General features: G+C 40.5%; 1 protein-coding gene and 1 non-coding gene across 7 annotated transcripts in view; both read left to right on the forward strand.

Moving 5' to 3' along the window:
- TBC1D4 (TBC1 domain family member 4) overlaps window positions 1–27,154 on the forward strand; it is a 178,747-nt gene that overhangs the window by 145,785 nt on the left and 5,808 nt on the right. For 2 of the 6 annotated variants that reach the window (XM_036011289.1, XM_036011291.1), the window contains 8 exons: window positions 5,550–5,710; window positions 8,100–8,309; window positions 10,608–10,610; window positions 11,733–11,891; window positions 15,124–15,282; window positions 18,227–18,471; window positions 22,459–22,618; window positions 24,909–25,078. In XM_036011289.1, the coding sequence (XP_035867182.1) occupies window positions 5,550–5,710; window positions 8,100–8,309; window positions 10,608–10,610; window positions 11,733–11,891; window positions 15,124–15,282; window positions 18,227–18,471; window positions 22,459–22,618; window positions 24,909–25,078 (1,267 nt within the window). The other 4 variants (XM_036011290.1, XM_028526722.2, XM_036011292.1 and 1 more) reach the window with 3 other exon arrangements.
- On the forward strand, window positions 16,179–16,285 carry LOC114508984. Its single transcript, XR_003685561.1, has one exon. It is a non-coding gene; the product is annotated as a U6 spliceosomal RNA (small nuclear RNA).

Consider the following 27,154-nt stretch of genomic DNA (forward strand, 5'->3'; position numbering starts at 1 on the left):
TAATTTTTATCTACTTTTAAAAGCCTAATGGAAATGTTAGTTTTACTTTTTCTACTTTTAGGTTCTACAACAGAATAGAATTAGATCTCTTGATTACCTTAGATATCATTTGGCCCATAATATCCTTATTTTACATATGTTTAAATTGAGCTACAGAAAGATTTAATGTCTTGCTTGCTATCTTTTTCTTAATCTTAGGTTAAACGGGTGTAAGTAAATAAGCTACTCACAGACATTTTAAATTCCATTGTAAAAAACTTAATTTTTTAAAAAAAATTTGCATTCAGTGTAGAGTTTAGGAAATAAAACTCTTTGTTTTCTTCATTCTTTTTTTTGTTTCATTTTGCATATTGTTCCACTGATTAATCTGTCCCTTTTGACTCATAGTTCAGATGCTGTATATTGATTTCCACTAGAATGGTTCAATCTCCACGTCCTTTAATTAGTAAAGATTTTCCACAGGATGGTAGATGGTCGCCCAGTTGAAATCAAGGACTTAGATAAACTGTCAGCATCTGATGCGATTTGGAGTTAAACTGTACTATGTGTCCCATGGAAAAAAACAAGTTTCATCACTGTGTTGTTCTATGCAGCTTTTCTCGGGGGCATTCACAAAGAGAAAACCTTTTTAGGTTTCTGCTAAATAGTTGCTGTTAACACTAGTCGAGTTTTGTTTCTATCCTGAGCTGTAATACGTTGTGACCTAGCTATGGACTTAGCGTGTGGTCATGTCTTTGGACTTTGTGAAGCTGGTAGTTTCTAGGTGGGTGCTCAGGGCTGAAGGGCGGGGGGCGGTTTGCTGCTCAGTGGAACAACGCCTTTGCAAAGCTGACCCTGCCTGAGGGTTTACTTCTAGGAAGTGTATCTAGGTTGCCCTCATGGGAAATAAGGCATGACGACAGCCTTCTTAAAAGTTAAGTCCCTGTGATTGGTCACTAAAATGCCTTCATTCTGTACAGTATCCAGGAAATTAATTGTTATCAAAGCAGGCAAATATGCATGAAAAATTTTGTCTACTATGAAGCACAGTGTTAATTTAATAGTTGATGTGGTGAACTGCTTGGTCAAGGATATGTTTTTAAAAAGTTATCTTGCAGCTCTGTGGGAGGGGTGGTTCATGTCATATCCATAGCTTTTGATCAAGGCTGCATCCAGGAGGACTCGGAAATGCCTCCCAGCCCGAATCTGATACACACATTATATTTTCCCTACTTGCAACCCCTCATTTTGTTCACGGATTGTGGTTCTTGATCAGTTGGTGACTAGTGACAGGAAGAATGTATAAAATACACCCGTACAGAAACAGGCGGGAGTTCTCCACATTGTGCTTCCCTCCGGGGTATTCATTTTTAATTTAATAAATTTAAATGGAGGTAACACTGGCATAGAATACTTCTACTGAATATGTTTCTTGGGAAGCAGCTTTATAAGGCACATCTTGATATCCCAAAATACAGAAGTAGAAAAAAGATTATATGAAAAAAATAAGGGAATAGCTTTGATTTGTTTCATTATTTAAAAAACATAATGATAATATATGTATATTCCACCATATTAATGCATTTTTTAAAGATTTTATTTTTTTAGAAAGGGAAGGGAGGGAGAAAGAGAGACAGAGAGAGAAACATCATTGTGCGGTTGCTGGGGGTCATGGCCTGCAACCCAGGCATGTACCCTGACTGGGAATCGAACCTGCGGCACTTTGGTTCTCAGCCCGCGCTCAATCCACTGAGCTACGCCAGGCAGGGCCCAATGCATTTTTTATTTGATCCTATTTAAAAAGAAAAAGGGTCTTTACTTGGAATGCAGTGATTTCAAGAGCAAAGAAAAAGAAGTGAAGCATTTACATAAATGAGCATCTAATGATACTCTGAAGTTACTTCTCTGCTGAAGTAAGTGACATTATTATATTCAAAAATATGAAAAGAGAAGTCCTGACTGAAAGACTTAATGCTAATTAGAGACCGATTTTTTTCACTAGCAATATAGTGTATCCTGGGAGTCTGACACCTTTGTTCTTGGGGTTCTGTAGAGCTTTTCTGAACTGACGCAAAGAGTGTTTACGTTGGCAGATAAATTGCCGTACTTACGGGTCTGGGTTGTGGATGGCCTGGGTTTGAATTCCCGCCCTTCCACTTACTGTCTGTGGGACTGTGGCAAATTACTTAGCTCCTTTCTACCTCAGTTTTCTCACTGAAATGGGAATAGCAATAACACCGTCCCTGTAAAGTGCTGGGAGGATGAAATGAGGCTGTACTTGTAGAATGCTCAGAACAATGCCTGGCACACAGTATGTGCTTTTCGTATTAGCTTAATTATTGCTACAGTAAATACCACACGTGTTGTTTTATTTTTATTTCCATTCAAAAAGTGGACGTTGTACTTGGCTACCTGCTAAATTAATTAAAGAGGAAGTCAACGTGAGCACTAGTGTTGTAGTTGCAAAAACAACCAAAAGATATAATAGTAACCAAAACCCCAAGTTTTTTCACCTCATCCCGTGTAGTTTTCAAGGTGGAATGTGAGAATTTTCATGCACTGTCTTTCACATGGTTTTGATTCTTGAGATTACTACCTTAAGAATGTCAGATTGCTGACTAAACGCAAATCAGAAGTTAAACTACTGTAAGTCGCACACGCACCGACTGTTGCAACACTTATCGGGAGGCACCTGGCTGCTGAGTACAGGTCTTCTCGCAGCTCTGGCCTTATCTCCGCCACCAAGCTGCCTTTTCAGGATGTCGTTTTTTAGTGCGAGATAAAGGTCCATGGTCTGTTATGTAAGTTTTTCCTTTCGGTATATTATTATCTTATATTTTGACTGCTAATTTTTGGCTTATTACTCGCCATTACATTCCAGACCTAGGAGGACAATGGGTCATTTAGCGTTTTGTTTGGACTACAGGGTATAAAATTGTAGACCTTAGGACAATTTCAAATATGTAAGGCTAATTTGAGGGTGCTTTATGTCCTTGTTTTAGAACATGTCCTCCCAAAGTGTTTCTTTTACAGGTAATAGTAAAGGTGATGTAGGTACTCCTTGGTCTTATTTGTAGTACTTTCTAAACACTTGATATGTTATTAACAGTGAATCAGAAGGTGATTTTTAAAAGACGGTTTATTCCCAGTATTAAAATATAAAAGTTTCAGAATCTTTTGGATTGTTTTACTCTTGTATTCTTTATACAGGAGCTACTAAGAGGTTAAGAGAAACTCACCTTGTGAGGCATTGAAATGGATGCTTTTACATTCATTTTATTCAGCTTTCCAGGCTTAACTTATAAATTAGATATTTTAATACAGGACAGGAGCAGCACTTACTTGGAAAAAAGATGCCTCCTGCTGTTTACTTGCGCTGTTTTCATTGTCGATAGGCACCGGTGCCACCACTGGCTCAGTCTGTACTTTTGGGAATCAGAACTTTTTGCCAGAAAGACTTAAAAGTCGTGACTTCCAACAAAGGGTTTTGAGAAGGCTGATCTTTTATTTATTCCTGTCCTGTTAGCCTAGCCAGTAGTATTTTTTGTCCATTTTAATAACCTTCTGAGTTAATGTTTCATAGGGTTTCACAGTGTTAATTGATTCAATGGATGTGTGTTGAGCGCGTACTGTTATTTGCCGTCACCGCAGGAGGAGCTGGAAGGGCGCCGTGAACTGGGCATTTAGCAGATAGCTGCCAGGGAGGGAGTGTTACTGAATGAAAGTGTTCGTCAGGATGTGACCATTGTATACAGAACATTTGAATGACAGTTTCTAAAAGAGTAATACTTGAATTATTACTTTCCAAAGTGCAAGTAAAGATGAACAGATTTATTCACTATTTCAGGGAGTTTTGAATCACGCACACATATTGGGGTTATCATTTTATCCAGGATATACAACAAAGGGGGTTTGACTATGTTAGATGTATGTATTAGCTATTTTCTGAAGTATCATAATACATCATGACAGTTACTACCTGTATAGCGGCTGGAAGGTATGGCTTTTTCTTAACTATTTTTTTTTGTTGTTTTTCAAGTATAGTTGTCTCCATTTCCCCCCCACAACTCCCCTCACCCCAGCCACCCCTACCTACCACCCTCAATCCTACCACCGTTGCCTTTGTCCATGTGTCCTTTATACGTGTTCCTTGATGACCCTTCCCCTTTTACCCCCATTATCCCCTCCCCTCTGGTTACTGTCAGTTTGCTCGTTATTTCCATGTCTCTGATTATATTTTGCTCACTTGTTTGTTTTGTTGATTAGGCTCCACTTATAGGTGAGATCATACAGTATTTGTCTTTCACCACCTGGCTTATTTCACTCAGCATAATTTAAGTAATCCAGAAGTAGTATTTCCAAGAGGATAGCCCGAGATTAGAAATCACTGAACTACCTGATATGTGTGTACCTAAAGTAAATGAAAACACAGCAGGCATCTGCTGACTGGGGCTGGCCTCAGCACTGCCGCGTCCCTCTGACTGCCTCCGTGGGCTTGTGGCTGGTCAAGCTGTTTCATTTCCGACTTAAGATCGGATACTTGACGCCATCAGACTTTCTGCACCTTTACTTACTAGTATCACCACTTGTAAACATGGGCGTCTTCGTCATTCTCTCAGAAAAGCTCAGAGACCTTGAAACTAAAAAAAGTAAAATGCTCCCACCGCGAACAGCAGCAATTAGTGCATGGTATTTCCAGCTGCTGACAGATAGGTCTCAGAAGTACGTTTGAGTCAGAATGACCTTTTGTTGCAGATGGGCCTGGCCTGACAGTGCGTGATCTTTGCTAGGAAATGACATTTGTAGGGCAGACCAACATTTCCACATGTTTGTTTCAAAAACACTGACATAGAAAGATGTGACACTCCCAACCCCCCCCAAAGCTGGGGGAGGTGATTCTGAACTTGAGTAAGTTAAGGCATTTTTGTACACTATTTCCCCCTTGGAGAGTGGCAATGCATGCCAACATGTTACAGTCTCTGTGAAGCCCTACTGTGAAGAATGTTTAATATTTTTAAATGTAACCTAGCCAGTCTTATTAAACACGTGCCCTAACAAAATCCCACAGTTGACCATTCGGCCTTTATTCAGGTTACTTTCTGCCACGATCCAGCTATTGGTGGCCAGCGAGTTGGGGACAGACCCTAACAGACACATCCTTGTTAGCCTATTCTGTAAGAACTATGAGAAGAGCTCTTTGTTCTTCTCATATCTTGTAAATATTCCATTTATGGAATATTTACATTGTTTAGAGTATACTCTTAATTTGAAATTTTGAAAAAGGCATGAGTTCCTTACTTCACAACCTTTGCTTGTCTGCACACATGCTTCTATTCCTTACGTTAGGACTTAAAAGGTGGGCTATATGGAATGAGTAGAAACAGGTGAGCTTCTCATGACTGGGCTGTGGCCTGGGTGACCAGTGTGCCTGCTGATGCATTGCTCCGTGTTCTCGTGGCTTTTGCTTGCCCGTGACGGGACTTGTGAATGGCTTGTGCTTCTGGATCGTTGTGAAGAACCACGTTACGCAGCAGTCCTTACAAAGTTATTTGTTTATTTGCTTTCTGCAGCGATGGAGAGGGGAGAAAAAGGACCTCGTCGACTTGCAGCAATGAGTCGCTGAACGCGGGCGGCACCCCAGTCACCCCTCGCCGAGTCTCCTGGCGGCAGCGCATCTTCCTCAGGGTTGCCTCTCCCATGAACAGATCTCCCTCGGCCATGCAGCAGCAGGGTCTGTGTGGTGCTCGCTCGCGAACCATGCCTCACTAGCATCGTAGACTGGGGAAGGGAATGCAGGGGTTTGTGCACAAGGAGGTGCCTGGATTACAGTGGGGAAGTAATGTCTCCTTCTCTATCCGATACTTCTCAGATATGAGTAGAACCTATTCGACACTCAGTTAATGCTTGGTGAATGAAGGAATGAATGAGTAAACAAGTTTCCCAGACTGGGAACTATGATAGTGCTAGAAAAGTAGGTATTTTTTAAAAACTTTATTTATCTTGAAAGTTAAAAAATTTATTGGGGTAACCTTGGTCAATGAAGCCAGGCTGGTTTCAAGTGCACAGCTGTATATAAACACATCACCTGCACCCTGCCTCATGCGGTCGCTACCCAAAGTCAAGTCTCTTTCCACCTCCTTGCATCCCTCCTTTGCCCTCTTGCCCCTCCCCCCACCCCCTTCCCCTCTGGCAGTCGCCATACTGTTGTCTTCCTCTCTGTGTCGTGCCCCCCCCCCCCCCCCCCCCCCCCCCCGCTTGCTCTCCCTTCACCTTTATCTCCCAACCTCACAGCCCCCTCCCCTCTGAGAGCTGTCAGTATGTTCTAGTCAATCACAGTCGACACTGAGCACAGTCATAGACCTTTTAGCCTTAGGAAAGCAATGTGCTCTCTTTTAAGAGTTGCACATAAAGCAGCGCTATAACGTGTTGGACAATAAAGAAGAGGATGCAGATACACGAGGCAAACATCAAGCAGCGGAGAGAGTCGGCAGCTCCCTTCAGTGTGAGGCCTCTTAGAAATTAAAGTGAGAGCATGCAGAGGGGCAAAGTGACTGTGACAGTAAACAAAAAGATAGAACAATAATGAGAATGCACATGAGTATGCAGACCTGGGAGCTAGAAAAATAACAGCATTTTTGGCAGAAATACATGAGTCAGTAGCTCTTGTGGGAGATTTTGCTATGTTCCTCCCTGAAAATTAAATGTAGAGGAATTAAATAACAGATACAAATTGAGAAATAAAATTAAACAAGGGTAATCTACTGAGATTACCTTGCTTCCTAGAGAGAAAACTCATTCTTAACACACAGGGAGCAGTCATAAAAATTAACTATGCATTTGGCGACAAAGGTTTCTTAAGAAATTCCAGACGGTCACGATCATTTATACTATATTCTCTGGTCACAGGGCAAATAATTTCACAAAAGAAAGAAAAATGAAGAGATAAAAGAAAGGAAGGAATCCACAATTAGAGGAAAACTAAATATTTTGTGCACCTGGAAACTGAAAACTGCGGGAAAGTAGAAGGGAGAAGACAGGACCAGAGGCCTGCCTATCAACATCGAGTGATATTTAGAGGGCATTTCTAAAGTTAAGAAAGCCAAAACTCAAATGTATTAAATAGTCAACTCAAGAAGCTAAAACAGGAACAACAGCGTAAAACATGTTTTTAAATTATTTACTAAGAAATAAGGGTAAAAATGGAGGTCAAATACTAAATTAAAAAAAAACAAGAAAACAACATTACTAAAAATAAAATTAACTGATCAGGAAAAGCTTCACAGAAAAGTTAGGTATTTATTTAAACTCATTGTCGACACGCGTATGTTTCAGAAAGAGGAACTAGCAGAGCGCCAGAGTCAAGGACGGGAATTTTGCAGGTCAGAGAATCATGAGAAATGAAGCAGGGGAGCAGCGGACGGGAGGTGGAGACAAGGCTGGAAAGGTTACTTGAGGCCAGAGTCTGAAGGGATCTGTCTGCTGTCCCCAGGAGTTTGGACTTAGTTCTTTGGGGTATAAGCAACCATGGAACTGTTTTAAGAGACATGATCAAGTGTGTTAATGTGTCAAAAAAAATGCAAGAGAACAAAAGATGGCCTGGAACAGAGGGAGAAAAGGAGCTCCAGGAACTGGGTAAGAGAGTGTGGCAGGGGGAGTGAAGAGGGCCGCTGAGCCTAGACACGCCCAGAGCGGCTCTGCGCTTTTCTCGTGAAGGATTCTGGTGGTAGCTGTAGCCTTGGGAGGTCCCGCAGACCGCCTCACGTAGTGTTTCGTTACGCACAGTCAGGGAACACACGCAGGTCAATTGCAGAAGTGTCAAGACGCTGGGGAAAGGCCCGTTTGTTTTGGAGCACCTGTCTTATAGGTCATTTCGTGCAGAAAGGAGAAGTGGTGAGATGGCCCACACTTTCATTTCGCGGCGAGAGGGAAATCTGGAAGGGGAATTCAGTCTAGTGAGTTTACTTAAGCCATGAGTTCCAGAAACGAACAGTTCCCCGGAGAGTGGGTTGGTGCAGAGCTGTAAGGGCAGACTGTAGGATGAGAGCACGTCGGCTCCGGAGAACGTTTCTGTAGTCTGGGTTACTGCTGCGGAATGCCTCTCACTGTCTTCTTCTCTGCAGATGGACTGGACAGGAATGAGCTGCTGCCGCTGTCCCCTCTGGCTCCCACCATGGAAGAGGAACCTCTGGCTATGTTTGTGTCTGGGGACGATGACCCAGAAAAAGTTGGAAAAAGAAAAAAATCAGAAGAACTGAGGAGTTTATGGAGAAAAGCTATACACCAACAAATTTTGTTGCTTCGAATGGAAAAAGAGAACCAGAAACTTGAAGGTTAGCCATTCAAACAGGGCCAAGTGATATGCTACTTTGATTTAAGGTTGTAGGTCGGAACTGTCTTTCTGCCCTGCAAACTGACACGTATACTTGGACTGTAGACACACTTTTACTAGACTATCTACTGATAATTGTTCATTTGTTTTTGTGAGGTGGTTATGACATGGGAAAGTAGCTTAAGATATTTGCATTTTGGTTTGCCAGATTTAAAACATCAGGCACCCTTAGGGTATATTTGGATGATAATGTAGATAAAATGGTAACACAGTGATATGTATTTGATATGACTGAAATATCATTGTGCTTTAATTTAAAAAAACCCTCTTAAACATAAAGCAAATTTTGTTCTTGTTGAATATGATTTTCAACTTGGAGTCTAATTGTTTTTATAATAGGATAAATTGACTATTTCAAATTGTGTCTAAGTCAGCTATGTAATTAATTACATGTTATCAAATCAAAGTGTATATTTTACTGCTTTATACATTTTCTATTTAAAAGATCCTATCAAATCATTGAATTTATAATTGGATAATTTATAATAGCTATTGTGCTAGTTATAGAGCTTTATGGCTAAGCTTATGAATACCGAATGCTTTAGAATGTGTTTTCCAAACTTTGAAGTATTACTGTTATTTACTCCAGCACTGACAGACTCATACACAAGGAGGCGTATCATCAGTGCCAATGTGTATTAATGCCATTATCTTTGGCAAATCACTTAACATAAAAGAGCCTTGCCTTTGGCATTTGTAAAATGAAAGGTTTAGCTTAAGTGGGGCCTTTGACTTTTCAGAGTCTTAGGAACTGTATGGTTTGGGTTTTTCTCTGAGTTGCTTTTATTGTGTTGTCTCCCAAAAAGTTTTTTTAATACAGGTGTTAACATTTCTATGTTCATTATCTATCTTAAGATTCCTCTTAGTATACCTGTTACTCATTTCAATTTTTAATTTCAAAAATATTTAGTTTACGAGTGCAGTTTATTTTATTGTTATTTTTGTAGCAGAATAAGAAGTACTACAATTTTTCATATTCCTGGAAAATAAATTTTTTCTTTAAAATAAATATGCAATTGCTGTTGGCATAGCAAGTGCCCACTTGAGCATCCATAGATTTTGGAAAGGGATTGAATTTACAGGGTGGGGCAAAAGTAGATTCAGTTCTTTGTGTATAAAACAATGCAATGATTCATGAATTATTATACAAGAGTAAACTCTGTGTTTCACATACTCACAACTGTAAACCTACTGTTGCCCAACCCTGTATATTTTTAAGCAGTTGGTTACATCTTGAACAAACTCATAGATAGGAAAAAGGTTGTAAAGAGGATGATTGTTACTCCTTTAAAACAGTTACCATATGAAGTTATATTTCATGAACATTTTGGGAATATGTACAAGTAGAATCTTACATTGAATTTCAAAGGATAGTTTTAGTATCACAGACTATTCAAATTGGAAATGGCCTTAGAGATCGTTAATTTCCATTCTTCACTCTGCAGCTGAGTTGGTGATTGGCTTGGGAAGGGTAAGGAATTAACCCACAGTCACATAGTGATATCCTGGCAGACAAGTAGTAAGACCCAGGTCTACTTCTCATGGTTCTTGGGCTCTTCCAGTATGCCACAGCTTTTTCTCAACTACGCATGTTAATATAGAGAAATGGGACATTTTAATGCAAATGACTGTGTATTTTAAGGTCAGTTATGCTATATGGACAAAATAAGAAAGGAGGTGACTTTTAGAATATATTATAGAAACCTTTATCAATTTTATATATACTTCTGTACAAAGACAAAAAATAGCTTTGCTTATTACAGGTCTAGCCGATGGGTGATCATTTCTTCTTGGTGCTGTATTCTTGCCCAGTTAACCAGCTGAAGGCAGAGGTTAACTGCTCTTACTTAGCAGTTTATCCTCAGGGCTTGCAGCTGGCACGTGGGAGGTGCTTTTTATCTATCTATCTATCTATCTATCTATGTATTTATTTATTTACTTATTTATTTAACCCTCACCCAAGGATATGTTTAATGGTCTTAGAGAGAGAGGAAGGGGAGGGGAGAGGGAGACAGACAGACAGACAGACAGGCATTGCTGTGGGAGAGAAACACTGATGTGAGAAACATACATCCTTTGCCTCCCGTACATACCCCGACTGGGGATCAAACCCACAGTCTAGGTATGAGCCCTGACCGGGGATTAAACCTGCAACCTTTTCTTGTGTGGGATGATACTCCAACCAACGAGCCACCTGGCCAGGTCTTTATTATTATTTTAAATGAAAAATGGTCTAGAGAAGGTAGGACAAAAAGAAAATCTGAAGATATATTATGCTCTGTTCATTGTGAAAAGAACACTGGTGAAGTTAAATGTAGAATTATATTTATTATTAACTGTAATGAACTTTTATTTGATTATTGTAGAGAAATATAAAGCAAGTATTGAAGCAAAGCTAAATTATGTTAGAGAGCCATCTAGTGGTATCCAGGAGGAATATTTTTGTAGTGCAATTTAGTTTTTGATTATGTCTGGACTTTTAAGTCCAGTGCATTATAAGATATTTAAATTCTTTTGGAAAGGTTTCAAGCAAACTAAGAGTAATACTCATTTTGCTATTGTTTTTGTGCTGTCGAGGACTTTGGATGCATGATAAAGATTTGTGTTGCAGAAGGTAAGGTGGTCGAGTCCTGTGGGCTTGAACGAATGCAGATTACGGTGAGAGACTCCTGCTCAGTGTGATACTAGTGAAAGAGAAAGATATATACTTACATGATTTTTCTGCTTGCTTCCTTTTGAAGTCAAATAAAGACCAAGTCAAGATAGTCATTACTTTTATAGGCATTTCTTTTAATGAGTCTTGGGCTTTTATTTTGGACGATCAAATGAAAGAAAATTTTTCACTATTTAAAGAATGGAAGTAGTGATAACTTCAGTAACACGCATTTTCCTTTTTCAGATTATTAAAACTGAACACGGGAACACGCAACTCAGAATTGTTGAGGGCAGTGTTGCCAACTCTGGAAATAGTTATAAAAATGTATCAGGTTATTATGGTCAGGTGTTTTGGAGTCAAGGTCAGCATGAGGCATTGTTTCCTCATTTGTGTCAAATACAAAATACTGACACCCTAATGGTGTTTGAAACGAGGAGAACTGTCAAGCCTGAGGCTGTCACATTTCTCACAAAATTGAAACCTGCACCACAGCAAGTGTGGTTTGTTTGTATGCTCAGTATGAAATGACTCAAAGTGTGAGAACCTTTTTTATGTATCCTCAGTTTTTTTAAAGTTTTCGTTTTGAGAAAATGTTAGTGGTTGATCCCTAAAAGTCATTTGCTGTGGTTTTACGAATACGATAAAATGTTAAAAATACTATGTTTTAAAAACACATTGGCCTCACATAAATGCCCTTGTTTTTCTCAGCAAGCAGAGATGAACTCCATACCAGAAAAGTTAAATTGGACTATGAAGAGGTTGGCGTATGTCAGAAGGAGGTCATAATAACCTGGGATAAGAAGTTACTAAACTGCAGAGGAAAACTCAGATGTGATATGGAAGACATTTACGCTTCTCTTAAAGAAGGTATTTTGGAACCTCTCAGTCTTTTTTTGGAGAAGCTACAGAGATTTTTTTTGGTGTGTGCAACTCAGGAATGCTGTTGTCTTTGTGCTTTACCTGGAAGAAAAGGAAAGTGATTATCTCTGCCGTCAGTCAGTGACTCGGGTGGTAAGAAGGGGTGCTAATGGAGAGGCTATGCCTGAGGAGCTAGCAAACCCCTTTTCTGCAGACTTCCCTGCCTCCCTCGACCAGCTGTTCCCAGTGCTGTGTTGTTTACCAGGGAAGGAGTGGATTCATTGGCACAGATCTGTGATCATAGCCGTAAAAATAATTCAGACTCACAAACTTGACTCATGTCCATCGTTTGGTCAGAAGAGTTTATTTACATACATGTAAACATGTACATGTGTACACATACTCACCTACATGTCTGTTTATATATATAAAGTTATATTCTTATTAGTCAATCAGTTTTCCTTCCATCTATTTATTTTAGAAGAATTACTTTTATTTAACCATTATACTGCACTGTTGTTCTGTCATATAAGATGACTGATATTTAAACATCTTAAATTTAAAACTAAAACTAACATGTGAATACTTTAGGTGCATTTCTGTGACCCAGATTACATACATTGAGAATCTCCATAGCCTGCATAAACTGGGTGTCAAATAAAAATCCAAACGTACCCAAAGAAACGTGATGATGAATCTTGTTTTAAAAGCTTATGGTAACGAGTGAAACTGTTGCCTGAGTTTAATTTAAGATTAATTTCCTAAGATGCTACATTTACAAGCCTAATATATTGGTATTTTTCCTTGAAGATAAGGAAGTCCCAAAGATTTTCCCTGAATGCCTTATTTGGGAGACAAAGCAGTGGTTTCTAGAATGTGTGTGAGATGCATGACTTTTAAAGATGCTTTAGGGGTGCTCATCTTCCTGTTCCTAACAGGATACAGTTAAAACTCCCGAGCATTATGTCCAAGGCCCTCCATAGTCTTTCCTTCACCTTTCTGATCTCACTTTCTGCCTCTTGCTACCTTATAGCGTGTGCCCCAGAGTGACTGCGTCCCTGTGTGTCCCAGGCTCTTTCCTGCACGGAAGCCTGCAGCCTCCCTACACTCCTTCCTCCTTCCCATGCTCCCTGCTCCCCTTTCCCATCTCCCTTTCTCTTCATCGCATCTCCTTCTCACTGCTCCTTCCCACCCGCCTCAGGGCATCCCCACGTTCCTCCTCCTGAAGCGATTGCTGCCCAGGCTCCCCCCAGTCTGGAGAATCCTCTTTCTTCACAAATCAATGCCTGTCCCTCTCCTACACCAAAAGGAATTAGTTTCGTTTTATTGTTCTTTCTTGTGATTCTTTCTCTTTAATTGTGGTTATCATAATTTTGTGTTTGTGTGTGTATTTGTTTAATATTTTTCTTACCCCACCACTGTATGCCTAGCATCTAAAACAGTGTCTTGTACAAGTTATTTGCTGAGTGGATGAGTGATTAGATGAGTGAGTGAATGAATGAATGAATGAATGGGAGTAATTTTCTGAGAACTAATTTCTTCATCTCTTATTGATGAAGTACCCTCAGTGCCATGCTCTGTACTCACTGCTCAATAAATATTTGTTTAACTGAAGTGAATGACCTTTCGTAAAACTGTTATTGGGTGGATAATAAAACAGCCCACCCCCAGCATCAGTGACTCATTTAATAAGCTAATGGAAATTACCCTCTGAAAAGGACATTTTACATGAGATCACTCATTCATTCATTCAACAGATATTTTATTTAAAGAGCAAGATGCATTCTTGGATTTCATCATACAAAGATGCAAGTATGCTTACTGTTCTCAAGGAGCTTACCATTGACGTGGGGGAAATAGACAAACACACAGTGTGGCGCTGACTGGGACCCAGTACGGCAGTGAGATGAGCAGAGCGAGAGTCACATAGCATGTGGACAGGGGGCGATTACTGCTAGCAGTGTCAGGGAGACCTGCAGTGGAAGAATGGCATTCTGTCTCCTCCACAAAAGACAAACAGAAAAACACTAAGGCATTCAAGCCGGGGAGCATGGACTTCCCTAAGGCAACAGTGAGAAACTGGGGCTGTGAAAGCAACCTTAAGCTTCTTATACTTAGTGCATAGTGGGGAGTGGGAGGTAATTGAACTGAAAAAGGTGGTTTGGAGGTGTGGGAGGCCTTGTAAATCCTTCCAGAGAGCCTGAGTTACGCCTTTTGGACAAGAATACTTTTAGTTTATGCAGACTGTGGCCTTGCAGTCCAAAAAAGATTATTGCCATTAAACCTTCTTTTAACCAGCTGGAACTCAGGAACTTGTTACAGATCTAGTCTGTCTGAATTGAAAAAACTTAGTGAAATAAAATGAGCTGCTTTGCAAAGAATTGAATTCTGTCCTTCCCAGTGCTTACTTCCTCCTAGTCTTTGGCAGACAAAGCACGGTTTTAGCATACTTTGAATTGCTTGTGGTACCCTTTGGTTTTCCAGCATAATGGAGTTAATGCTTTATTATATAGGCTAGGTATTATCTTCTTAAAGACTAAAGATTGTTCTGTAGCACTCCAGTTATATACCTTCATATTGTACTTCTCATTTTTATTATTTCATTCTTCCATGATCACACAAGAATGGTATTTAACTGTCTTTTACAAAGTTACTTGTTTATGACAAATATTTAGAAGTCATAACATGAAGATTGGCATTTGTTACTAGCTTCGAACTAAACAAAAGGTGCACACAGGCAGTATATAATAATACATTTCAGGATATCAGAATTTGGCCTCTGAAACCAGATTTCTCTGGAGTTCCAATTCTGCCACTTGCTAGCTGTGTGAATGTGGGCAAGTAATTTAGCCTCTTTCTGCCTCAGCCTCACCGGCCTCATCTATAAAGTAAGGATAACAGCAATGACCTCTCTCATTGGGTTGTTTTCTGAGCACATTTACCTGCTTAGTAGTGAGGAACCTTCAATACATATTGCATTGGGTGCTCACTCAGTGTTGACTGACTGTTTATATCGCCATTATTATCATTGTTATTTGAGAGTTTTCTTTTGCAAGACACCAGCAGCTATAGGATTAAGCCTGTCAGAATGTGCTGTCTGCACACCGTGCTGTCAGTGCACCGTTTGGGGGCATTCAGCGCGCTGCAGTGGCCTGTTTTCAACCATTCCGTACTTTGCCAGCTATGATGCAGCAACTTCACTCCAGAGGTCAAGACCTTGCTTTTTTATCTTTGATCGTAGGTGTTCCCAAAAGTCGCCGAGGAGAAATCTGGCAGTTCTTAGCTTTACAATATCGTCTAAGGCACCGATTGCCGACTAAGCATCAGCCTCCTGACATATCCTATAAAGAACTTCTGAAGCAGCTCACGGCTCAGCAGCATGCTATTCTCGTGGATTTAGGTATGTTTGTCCCGTTGGTTATTGTTCCCAAAAGGGGAAACAGTAGGCTCCTTCGTGGAGCTGTTCGTTCGCCTGTTGCTGTCCAGAAAGAGGATCTGGCGGGCTGTGCCCTTTCTTGAGGGCCAGCTGGCTTTCCATCTCGGTGAAGATCTGTGAATGCCTTGCCTGAGTGTGAAATGAAGTTTTTGTCCCCAAGCTTGTCCTGTGAAAAGGGAGTTCTCTTATATGTTAATCGTGACTAAAGGCCGTATTATCAGATACTCTCAGTTCCTGTGTTTTAAATAACTGATTTTTGTTATTTAAAACAAAACAGTCATCTCAATCAACACTGATTTTGAAATGGGTTAGAACTGTTTAAAAAGGCTATTAAATTTTTTTAAAAGAAGTATTAAAAAATTTTGTACTTTGGTCTCTAAGTATACCTGGACATATTGCTGAAAACAATCCTTTGAATATAATTTTAAGAAGCAGTGCAGTAAACGATTATGTCGAGGAAGCCATGAGAACAGCCCCACGGGATGACGGGAAGATCACCAGCTGTGATGCCGTGTGCGTGGGCGATGGTGACCCGGGGGAGAATTGCCCACTCACCCAGCATCACACAGCTATCTCTGTAAATGCTGAACTTCAGATAACTTAAGAAAGTAAAGACAGTGTGATTTTTAAAATATTATTGTATCTAGTTTTTCTCTAACATAATATATATTTTATGATTTTAAAATATCAAAATTATTGGATTAAATATTGCACATTTACATTTGCCTACTTCGTCTACATCCCTAAAGCTGATTTGCTTAAAATAGGTAGATGTGTCACTTGAGCCCATTTGCGAAAACCAAGGGTCACCTTGTACGTGGAGTCACCTGGTATCAGGGCATGTAAAAGGGACTGGCCGAGTGCTCGCTTTGGCAGCACATGTACTAAAATTGGAACAATGTAGGGAAGATTAGCATGGCCCCAGCGCAAGGATGACATGCATGTTCGTGAAGTGTTCCATATTAAAAAAAATTACCGGTCAAACCCTAGTTTGGACCTCCCTGTTCCTTTTAGATGACAGCTTTTATTGGGAGAGGGTCCCAAATAGGTTAATGTTTTTGAGCTCAACAGAATTAAAGAGGAGAAAGAAGGGGAAGGGACTAGTCACAGAACATGTATGATGACCCATGGACATGGACGACCGTGTGGGGATGGACTGTGGGAGCAGGGGGGGGCTGGGCGGAGGAGGGCAAAGGGGGGAAACTGGGACAACTGTAATCGAACAACAATTAAAAAATTTAAAAATAGATAAAAAAGAATTAACACGAGAGTTTTACAAAGAAACTGAAAACTTCAGCTTTTGTCCTGGCCTTAGGGAAATCACTCTGCTTCTGAGCCCCGACCCTCTCTCTGACATGAAGACTTGGAATGAGACCATCCCCGTGTGTCTCCGCAGCTCTGCGGCTCTCTGGCCGGAAGCTGATGCGGAGGCTAGAAATTGGGATGCTACATTTAGGGCTAGTCAAGCTGGCCTAACGAAGAGAAGGAGATGATGAGATCAGATTGCAGGGACTTATTTATATAATTTATTTATAGGGTTTTTTTTAGCAAAACTGTTAACTGAGAAAGTCAAATAATTTTTAAAAGTGCTTATTTGACTCTGCTTGCAGCCATCTGTGTGTCCTCAGCATGTTCTTAGTATTTTCTTGTATTTTTTCCTTACTTGGTCTGCAGAGTTAACCTTATCATTTCCTGGGGGAGAAAATCACTTTTAAGCATATATGCTGGAAAACATGGAAAAATCTGGAACTCTTACATAAGTTTTAACTGACTTCAGTGGCCATTTCCCAAGGAAGCTAACACCTGCCCCAGGCCACCCCCCCTCCACCCCCACCCGCTTCTCCTGGCACAAGGAGGCCTGGACCAGTGTGCACGGCTTGGGTGGGAGACGGGCCTGTTTCCCTGTGTAGTGGCAGCTTTTCAGTGATCCAGGACTGACTGTGGTGCTTGGTGATCTGTGTCTATGGTCATTTTATGCCCAAAGGTGAATTTAGAGGGTAATTTTAAACATGATTTTATTTACTTATTTTTAGAGAGAGGGAAAGGGAGGGAGGAAGAGAGGGAGAGAAACATCATTGTGTGGTTACCTCTCCTGAGCCCCATACTGGGGACCTGGCCTGCAACCCAGGCATATGCCCTGACTGGGGATCGAACTGGTGACCCTTTGGTTCACAGGCCAGCGCTCAATCCACTGAGCCACACCAGCTGGGAGGAGGGGACTTTTTTTGAAATCACTTTGACCCTTTACTCTCCTTGTCCTTGTGGGATATATTGAAAACAAAGAAGAGGTCTGCATGGCTTATGGAGGTGGTTTAAGAAAGAGAGAGCAAAGGGTATTTAAAAAATAAGTATTTCCCGAATGATAGACTGAATATAAAACAAGCAAACAAAAAAACCCAAAGTCCCTCCAATGTCATATTATAGGAGAAGCAAGAATAAGTCTGCTTGAGACTATGAAGATTTCTTTTTTTCACAATTTTTTTATTGTTGTTCAAGTACAGTTAGGGTTTCTTTTGAAACAACATGATACCGCTCACAGAATTCTTGTTTCAGTTAGCGGGTGGTCTTTATGTGACCTTAGAATTTGCCTTGATTTGTCGTCAGAAGAGATTCTGTATTTTATTCTTTCGATATCTCTTCTGTATATATCCTTGATCTGTTGGTAGATGTCCTTCTTCCTGGATAGACGTTCCGGTTAGCATAGAACATTTCCTTCCCCGTCTTACCTGTGGAGGTACGGCGGTGATCTGGCAGGTGGGACTGGGACTCGAGAGAGAGACAGACAACAGACTCAGTTCCGTGGGCACTCTGAGCAACTCCCCCTGGTTTGAAAAGGCATCCCCGAATGGCAGTTCGCTCTGGTCTCCAAGGCGTGGGACACCTCACAAATGTTTCGTTTCCTCTGCAGGGAGGACGTTTCCCACTCACCCCTACTTTTCAGCCCAGCTCGGCGCAGGGCAGCTGTCGCTCTTCAACCTCTTGAAAGCCTACTCGTTGCTGGACAAGGAAGTGGGTTACTGTCAGGGGATCAGCTTTGTGGCGGGAGTCCTGCTTTTGCACATGAGTGAAGAGCAAGCCTTCGAAATGCTGAAATTCCTCATGTATGACCTGGGCTTCCGCAAGCAGTACAGACCCGACATGATGTCACTACAGGTGAGGCTGTAGATACTCACGAGGAATGCGTACAGTTGTCTCCAGAAATCTTAGCGCAGCCCTCTTCCAAATTGCGGTGCATTCAAAGAAATTTGGGCCTGTTGTCTTGGAACTTAGATAAATGGAGAGCACGTTTCAGTCCATGGAATCTGCAGTTTTGCTAAACCTCTGAGTCTATGACATCCATATGCAGAATACTTTTCCATAAGTTCCTGAAGTGAGTAAATAAGCAATTCAGGAAAGGTTGTGCGTACTCACGTCTCCATCCCCTAAGACTGCATGTTACATGGAATGAGTCATCTTTGTTCACTTGTTCTCTACCGGTCAGTTGCAAAGAATCACAGATATGTTGTTTAAAATCTGAAGACATGTGTTTATTCTTTTATTCACTCTGAGTGCATAAGTGGCAGATATCTATGTCATGGTCTTCTTGAGCTGACCGTGTCCTCCCTCTCCCTCTTTTATCTCAAGGTCAGACAGGTCCTTAGACATTAAAAGTGTTCAAAGTGGGTGGCACTGTTTCAGCTGGCTTTTCTTAGCATGCTCTGAAGAAGCACTGGTAACATTTTTTTGTTAAGTAGGGTATTTGCTGCTCCTGCTATCTCCGACCTATTTCAAACTCCCTGTTTACATATACCTCCTCTTTACCTTAAACTTCACTTTCCTTAGTGTAGAGGTTTCTAACAAGAAGTTCAAATTTTATGTGTAGATGTGATATCCCAAAGAACTACTACCTTTCAATTTCAAGCTTTTAGTAGTAAAAATAATAAAGAAAGACTCTAAAGAGAGGAATGTGCAGGTTCTCCTGCTTTGAAGGGAAGTCGGCATGACACCCAGTTAGTCATACTTTTGTGCTTTGTGTAAGAAGTGAAATATTTAAAAATGAGTCTAAAACATACTCTTTTTCCTGGTTCCCAGCGATCAGTTTTCTCATTTAATATTTTAGTGACCAGTCCACAGTCCAAAAAGACTGTGTTTTCTCTTTATGAATATTACAGTACATGGGATTTCCTTGGGAGGCTGAGTGGAGAGGGAATGCTCCATTTTTCTTCATGAAGATGAAATTTTGCAAGGGAGACGGGCTCTGCTCTCAGTGTTCAGTTTCTAGGAGTCAGTTCACGTGCAGTGCATTCACCAGGACACATGAACCAGACACACTGACCTGATTCCTAATTCATGACTCTTCATAGGCCTGTAAACATCCCACAAGAGAGACAGTAATGACTGTGGAAGGTTTGATTTTTCACTCTATTTCTAAATAATTTACTGCATCTCCTATTGGACAGGAAGTGTCGGCGCCCTTGTAGGGAATTAAATAGCTCTGATTTCCGGGAATACCAGTTTGGTAGCTATCATTAGAATTTCAGAGACTGGAGGGGACCTGTGAATAGTTGATTTTGGTAGATAAAAAGAAGGATAGAGCTCTCACTTTAAAAATGCAGTGACTCATTTATAAAATCTCATCAATCTGACATTAAAAATTCATATCAATTGGATTGGTACTTATACATTAATTTCATATGACTTGCTACTACCAAGAACTATATCTATACTCATGAAAACAAAGGTGTGGTACAACTATGGGACATTTATATGATGGAATTCCATTTGGCGGGAAAAAAGAACAAAATTTTACCCTTTGCAACAATATGAATGGACCTGGAGAATATTACGCTGAGTGAAATAAGGCAGTCAGAGAAAGACAAATACCATATGATGTCACTCGTGTGTGGAATCTAATGAACAAACTGAACTAACAAGCAACACAGAGACAGACTCATAGACGGAGAGCAGGATGACAGCTTGGGGGCAGGGGGAGGTTAAGGGGTGGAGGAATTGAACAAGAAAGAAAAAGGACTCATGGATACAGACAACAGTGTGGTGATGACTGGGGAGAGGGGGGTATAAGGGGAGTAAGTGGTAATGGAAAAAATATAATAAAGATTATATATTTAAAAAATGTAGATGTCTTAAAACCTTTGGTGGTAGCATTTCTATAGGCCACATGATAGGGGCCTATTCTTGGAGAGTGGGTCCTTTTTGCTTTGCAGAGTGAGTGAGATACAACACTTTTCCACTTTCTAGAGGAAGAGGTGTTTTTTATCCAATCAGTGTGAATTTCAAAAGTGGAAGCAACATGGACTTGGGATCACTTGGCGGGATTTCTGATTTTCTGTGCAGCGTGAGCTTGGGCGTTGCAGGCTCTGCCTCCTTTACCTGATTTGTTTGTGCTCCTGCTGTTTCCTCTGTTGAGTACACGAGTGTTAAATTTTTATGTGGAGTCTTTGGTCCCTGCTTGATTCTACCTTCTTGTCCCCACCTGTCGCATCTGTCCCTGCACCTCCCCTCTGTCGTCCGAAGATGTGCCATGTTACCTGCGAAGCAGATGGAAGAATTATTTATTCTTAGAAAACGGCATTTTATTATTCAAGCTTCCTTTGAAAGAGCACTGAGTCGTGTTTTTATTTGCCTTGTTCAAAAGAAATTTAATGTAAATATGCCTCGATGGAATGTTTTCCGCCTCTAGTTGAGAATGTAGGGGAAAAGTAAGGTCCTTTTAAAAAAATTGAACACTGAAGTATTGGTTCTGAAGTTTGATCATAACCGAACAAGCACAGAATGCTCTTGATGCTGTGCTTTTTTTCATTCTGCTAATTTAGATTTCTCTGACTTTTGTGCTATCGCAGTACTTTTTATAACTTCTATTGACATAACTCTGTATGGTTAGTTTAAAAATTGAAAATGGCCTAAGGGAAACAGTTTTTCAATATGCCTTCTTAAGATAATAATCTCATTTTTTAAGCCTGTAGCTCAGTTTCTTATTTTATAGCGACGACGTGCTGTGGCTCCTTTCTCGTATGGTTTGCCGTCAAACCTTAGTTTTCAGAGATATGTGTTACAGGTAGAGATCGAACAAATAATTTGCTCTATTTTTATCTAGTACTTTGAGTTTTAGTTTTGTGCTCTGGAAATAACAGTTGCTGAATTCACAAAGTGGCTGGATATTTAAGTGTATTTTTATAGAGCTAATTATTTAAGGGCGATATTTTGATGGTAACATCTAGTGGGAGAAGTTCTGGTGGATTTTATAAGACATTGTAAACATTTCACCCCAAAATGTCAAGCTGACATAACTGATCAAGGAACCACTACTTAATCTCTTACTGCATGGGTGAAAATAGAAATTAAAGCCCAGCTCACAAATTTGTTCATTATTTGCTACTGCTTAACCTTTAGCTTCCTCAGACATAAGAGTTTAAAAGTTATTATGTACTATCTTTAAAATTTTTTTGAAATTCCAGTAATCGACTCAGTAGCTATGTGAAATAATTTCTTCTTTTTAATACTAGAAACATTCAGATTGCACCTTTTGTTTTAATCCCCTTTGTCCTGAGAACTAAGTGCTGGAATACCTTGGACATTGGGAATCACGTCTCAGACTTCTGGCTCCGTGGAATTCTAAGCCTGACAGTGTCCTCACACTGCAGACTGCCCGGTGGGTCTGGGCCAGAGCTGCATCGTAAGTCAGGTGCTGAGCCCAGTAAACAGCGTTAGGCTTTGCTTCCGAACTGAATGTGGGACATTCGTTAGAATGGAGGCTGTTCTGGGATTGGCCTGAAATTAGAATGGGCCTTCCACGAGCATCCTGACCCAGGAAAGTTCGGATTAAATTCCAAAAGCAATGCCTTCCACCATGAGGAAAAATGACCATTTCTGTATACATGTTAAAGCAAAAACACACATTTAGCAAAACTTGCTCAATAATCTTAGATGGCCTTTCTGTGACTTGCTTTTATGACCTAAGTGAACTTGGACTTTAATGTCAACTTTAATGGAACAATAAAAATAAAATAATACTGCTCTTATTTATTGAATGTATGTGATTTTTGTCATTAAATATTAGAGCAATCAAATCAAAGTTTGTGCATGTTATGCACCCTCAGACAAATGCATACTATTTTACTCTCTCCTCCGAATTCACTTCAGATCCAGATGTACCAACTGTCCAGACTCCTGCACGACTATCACAGAGACCTCTACAACCACCTCGAAGAGAACGAAATCAGCCCCAGTCTCTACGCCGCCCCCTGGTTCCTCACTCTGTTTGCCTCTCAGTTTCCACTAGGATTTGTAGCCAGAGTGTTTGGTAAGAGATGCCTGTGATCAAATGGAACAGGGTTATGTTGTCTCCCAAGGAATATCCTTCTAGCCAATTGTTGTATCATGTGTTATACAAAATAGCAAAGTGCTGGTGGAATTTAATAAATGTGCCTGGCTCTATTCTGAGAGTAGTTGAAAACCATTATCAGTCTTAAAAAATTGATATTACAAGGGAATGAAGAGAAATTGGGCTCCTGTATTTGAATAAACGATATTGGAGTACTTACTTTCATTTATACCTAAAAATCAGAGTGTACTTTAAAAAAAATCCAAACTAAGTACTTACCCTGTTTAATTTTCTAAATTTTCATACATATCATTTGACCTCTGTTTGTTTATTATTTGTTTTTATTTTCCCCTTCCCCATTGTCCTCTTCACCCTAGATGCAAAATGCAGAGACAGTTCTCTGTCGGGCTCAGAGGAAGCAGCTATCTCAATGTTATTTCCCATGGCCCCTTAATCTGACTTTTAGTTGTTAACTAGGTAATGTAAGCCCATCACTTAAATGACTCCCCTCTTACACCAGCTGTGGTGGTGCCAGTCCCTCCACCACGGAAGGAAAAGCCCTGAGCACAGGTCATAGGGCCTGGGCAGGTCCACAGGTCCCTGTCCAGCTCCGTCACAGTGCTGGGCACAGGGGAGAAACGGAGGTGTGATGTGATAGACTCCCTCTGGGGCCCTTAAACCTTTCCCCCCGTTAGTTAGATTTGTCTTCAGTTCATTAAGAGGCAACATTTTTTTAATCAATAGCTCTTGAATAGAAGTTTGTCCTAATGCTGTCTGGGGACTCGATGGCCTCAGAGGGGCTCCCACGGTGTCTGTGTTCTGCTCTTCCCTCTGGTGTCCCTGGTGCAAGCAGTCAGCACTTACAACTGTGCTCTTGCCAACCTGATGCTTTTTGTCGAGTGGTATTGGCCCAGTTGTAGGTTATTGCCCGCATGAGAAAAAAAATGAAATGACTAGAATACTGTGAAAATACCAGAGAGATTTTGCAAATAATAAGGGAAAGTTGTTTGGGGAAACTTCAGTTTTTTCAGGCATTTGTGTAATATGTACACCCATACCAGACTACAATGTTCAGTGTCTTCCTTGTTGGGGCCGTGGTTTACAAAGTGAAACGCTGTATCAGCAACCATACACTCTATAGACAGTGAGGCAAAAGAGTAAATTCAAGATGCACGGAATCAAGCGTTCATCCAATTTATCTTCTTTATTGAATGTACATGATTGCTTTTCTCCAGGGAAGCTTTCTCTGGAGCTTGGGTTCTTAGTAATAGGTCCTCTGTAGGTTTTATATATAGTGATGTTACAATGTTTCCTCTCTTTGACTTACCCTTGGAAGCTTGGTATTGCAATTCAGGAAGGAACTCGGGTTTTGCTACGAGAACCTGCATGAGTGATGCTGTCGGCTCTGCCATAGCTGCTTGGTCCTTCCCTCTGAGTTCAGTGAAGGATAGAGACCCTCAGGAAGGGGAGCGATGCGTGGGCAAGGGGAGTGACCACGTCTGAAGGAATTGCTGCACAGTTCCCTCTTTTTAAAGACTCCAGAGGGAACCGAGTGCTCTTCTTGATGCTGTGCTTGCTTTATGTTCTGCTAATTTGATTTCTCTGGTTTTGTGCTACCAAAGTACTTCGGCATAACTTCTGTGGACACGACTTCTATTTCCATAAATAAGTATGTCTAGTTTATAAATTGTAAATGGCCTAAAGGAAATGTATGATTTTTTTCCAACAAGGCTTGTTAAGATAGCAATCTCCTTTTTTTAAACCCTTATGTTTGTTTGCCTGTCGCTAGGCTTATTTTATAGCTGTGACTTCCTGTGGCTATTTCTTTCCTTTAGCAGTTTGTGTCAAACCTGAGTCCACACGTGTGTTACAAAGATCAAACAAGTAATTTGCTCTATTCATATGCAGAACTTTGCATTTCAGTTTTGTGCTGTGGAAAGGACCATTGCTGAATTCATCGTGTAGCTGGATGCTTTAATGTATTTTTTTATAGAGCTAACTATTTAAGGGTGATGTTTTAATGAGAACCTTCTAGCAAGAAGAATGCACATCTGTTTGTTTCAGTCATATTTTTTGGTTGTTTTGAAATCTAGATGATTTTGACCAGTTTTTTTTTTTTTTGTAAAATATTTGGTGGTTCCACTGCAGTAATGAAAAAAAAAACAACTGCAATAAAAATATACACACAAAAATGATTAGCACCAAGAGCATGCTATTTACAATGGTGAATACATAATTTTAATTATAAAAATTGTATCTCTTTTTTTAGATATTATTTTTCTTCAGGGAACTGAAGTTATATTTAAGGTTGCACTCAGTCTACTGAGCAGCCAAGAGACACTTATAATGGAATGTGAAAACTTTGAAAACATCGTTGAATTTCTTAAAAACACACTACCTGATATGAATACATCTGAGATGGAAAAAATTATCACCCAGGTATGATTTAAATAATAGTAATAAGATATATAGTTATATAACAGTTTATATATTATATATTAATATATAATTATATATTAAATGTTTCAGCATAAAGATGTAGGTTTGCTTGACAGGTTTTTTTTATTTGATCAGATGTATTTTACTTAGAGATGGGACTGTTGTGAAACTTCTACATTGTACCATTTTCTATGTGGCCTGTGCACAGGTAAAAGTGGTTCAATGCTACGTAATGAGTTTTCAGGGATCTTTCAGTTTAGGCCAATGGTAAGACTGAAGATAGAACTGACAGGGTTAGGAAGACCTAATGAAAGTGAGGCCCACTTATATTTGTACTAGCTAAAATTCTGATTAAAAACATGAGGAGTGCATGAGGCGAGAGCATAGGCTTTGCGATCAGACAATATGGCACTTGCCTCGTCTTCTAGCTCTTCTAGTGGATGTTTGGCTTGCACACCTGCTCTTCGGAAACCTAGTGTTCTCCCCTCCAGAATGCGACAGCATTGATCCCGGGGTTTTGTGAGGCTTAAATCAGGAGACGTGTAGCAACTGGGGTCCCTTGTGGGAAACAGAGTCTGCCCTTCATGATTCAAATGAAGGTCCGTTTACAGAGTTGTGCTCAGTGAGAAGGGAACCAAAAATCATGTCTAGGTGCCCAGGACCTCATAACAGAGGGAGGATGTTCATACCCACGGTGCTGAGAGGGCAGGGAAGGTGGTCCTCGGGTTACCTGCCCAGCGAGTGCAGGAACCGTGGGGGAGGGGTCTCTGCAGGTTGTGGGTGAGGCAGGCAGGCAAGGAGCAAGGAAGAAACACCGACCTTTTCCTCGCCCCCCCACCTCTGACCTCCTGCAAGCACCTCCCATGGGCCACACCCAACAGAAATCAATGGGAACTGAAGTGTAGTAGGGAAGTTCGGGGGAGCCAGGCGTGCCGCCAGGGCCCTGAAAAATGGATGAGGGCAGAGAATGGGTCTGGGTCCAGTGCCAGCTGTTCACAGGTCCAGGCTAGTGGGAGTTCTGTGTTGATGCTGCTCAGGTGACATGAGAAGCCTTAGGACCATACCTACAAATAAGGCTGTCATCCTCCAGGGGTATTGACAGAGGTCGCCCCTTTCCTAGAAGCGCTTGGGATGGCAGATAAAAGGCCGAATTTAGAGCAGGACAAAGGGGTTTGAGATCTCGCCCGGATGCCCTACCACCCACGAGCAGTGTGACTTTGGGCAAGTTATGACCTCCCTGAGTTTCAACTTCCTCCCCTCCGAAGTGGGAATGACAGCTGTGACCCTGCTACTTTCTCATGCTGTTTATAGGAGCAAATGGAGCCGATTGGGTTGAAAATTTTTATGTACTGGAATTCACATGAGAATGTGAAGTCATTATATTATTACACATAACATTTTCTTTCTGTTATGTAGAATCTAAATCACAAGCAGATTATTCTGTAAATATCTGTGAACAGTTTTTTCTTGCTCAAATGCTTGGTAAGCTGGAAAGTATAGCTTTTCCACACTTTTATGTATTTATTTATTCTTCAGAAATATCGTTTTGGACTGGCAAGCAGTCAGAGACTGTGGTTTTAGAGAGTGCTGATATCTGATTTCAAAATAACAAGGGAATTACCTGCTTTAGAGATTAATATTAGGATTAATGGATAGAATGTACAGTCAGGTAGATTTAGACTTGGTTTGGGAAGACTTTTCCAGCAATTAGAGTTGATCAACCAATGAAAGAACTGTTGATATTAGGCAAACTTTGATAAGCTTTATTTATGGTCACCATAAAAAATGCAAATAATGCAGAAAAGCTCAGAGAGAGAAATAAAAGTAACTACAAATCTCGACACCTCGAGATTAAAGTTTTTATGTTTTTCAATTACAGTTGACATTTAATATTATACAGAGGTATTAGTTTCAGGTATACACCACAGTGGTGAGACATTTATGTAACTTAGCAAGTGATTCCCCTAATAAACCTCGTGCCCACCTGGAACCTAACAGTTAGTACAACATTATTGACTATATTTTCTACTTTTTGTCCCTGTGACTATTTTGTAACTACCAATTTGTACTTCTTAT

Source organism: Phyllostomus discolor, chromosome 11, assembly GCF_004126475.2.
Source record: "Phyllostomus discolor isolate MPI-MPIP mPhyDis1 chromosome 11, mPhyDis1.pri.v3, whole genome shotgun sequence".
Lineage (NCBI taxonomy): Eukaryota > Metazoa > Chordata > Mammalia > Chiroptera > Phyllostomidae > Phyllostomus > Phyllostomus discolor.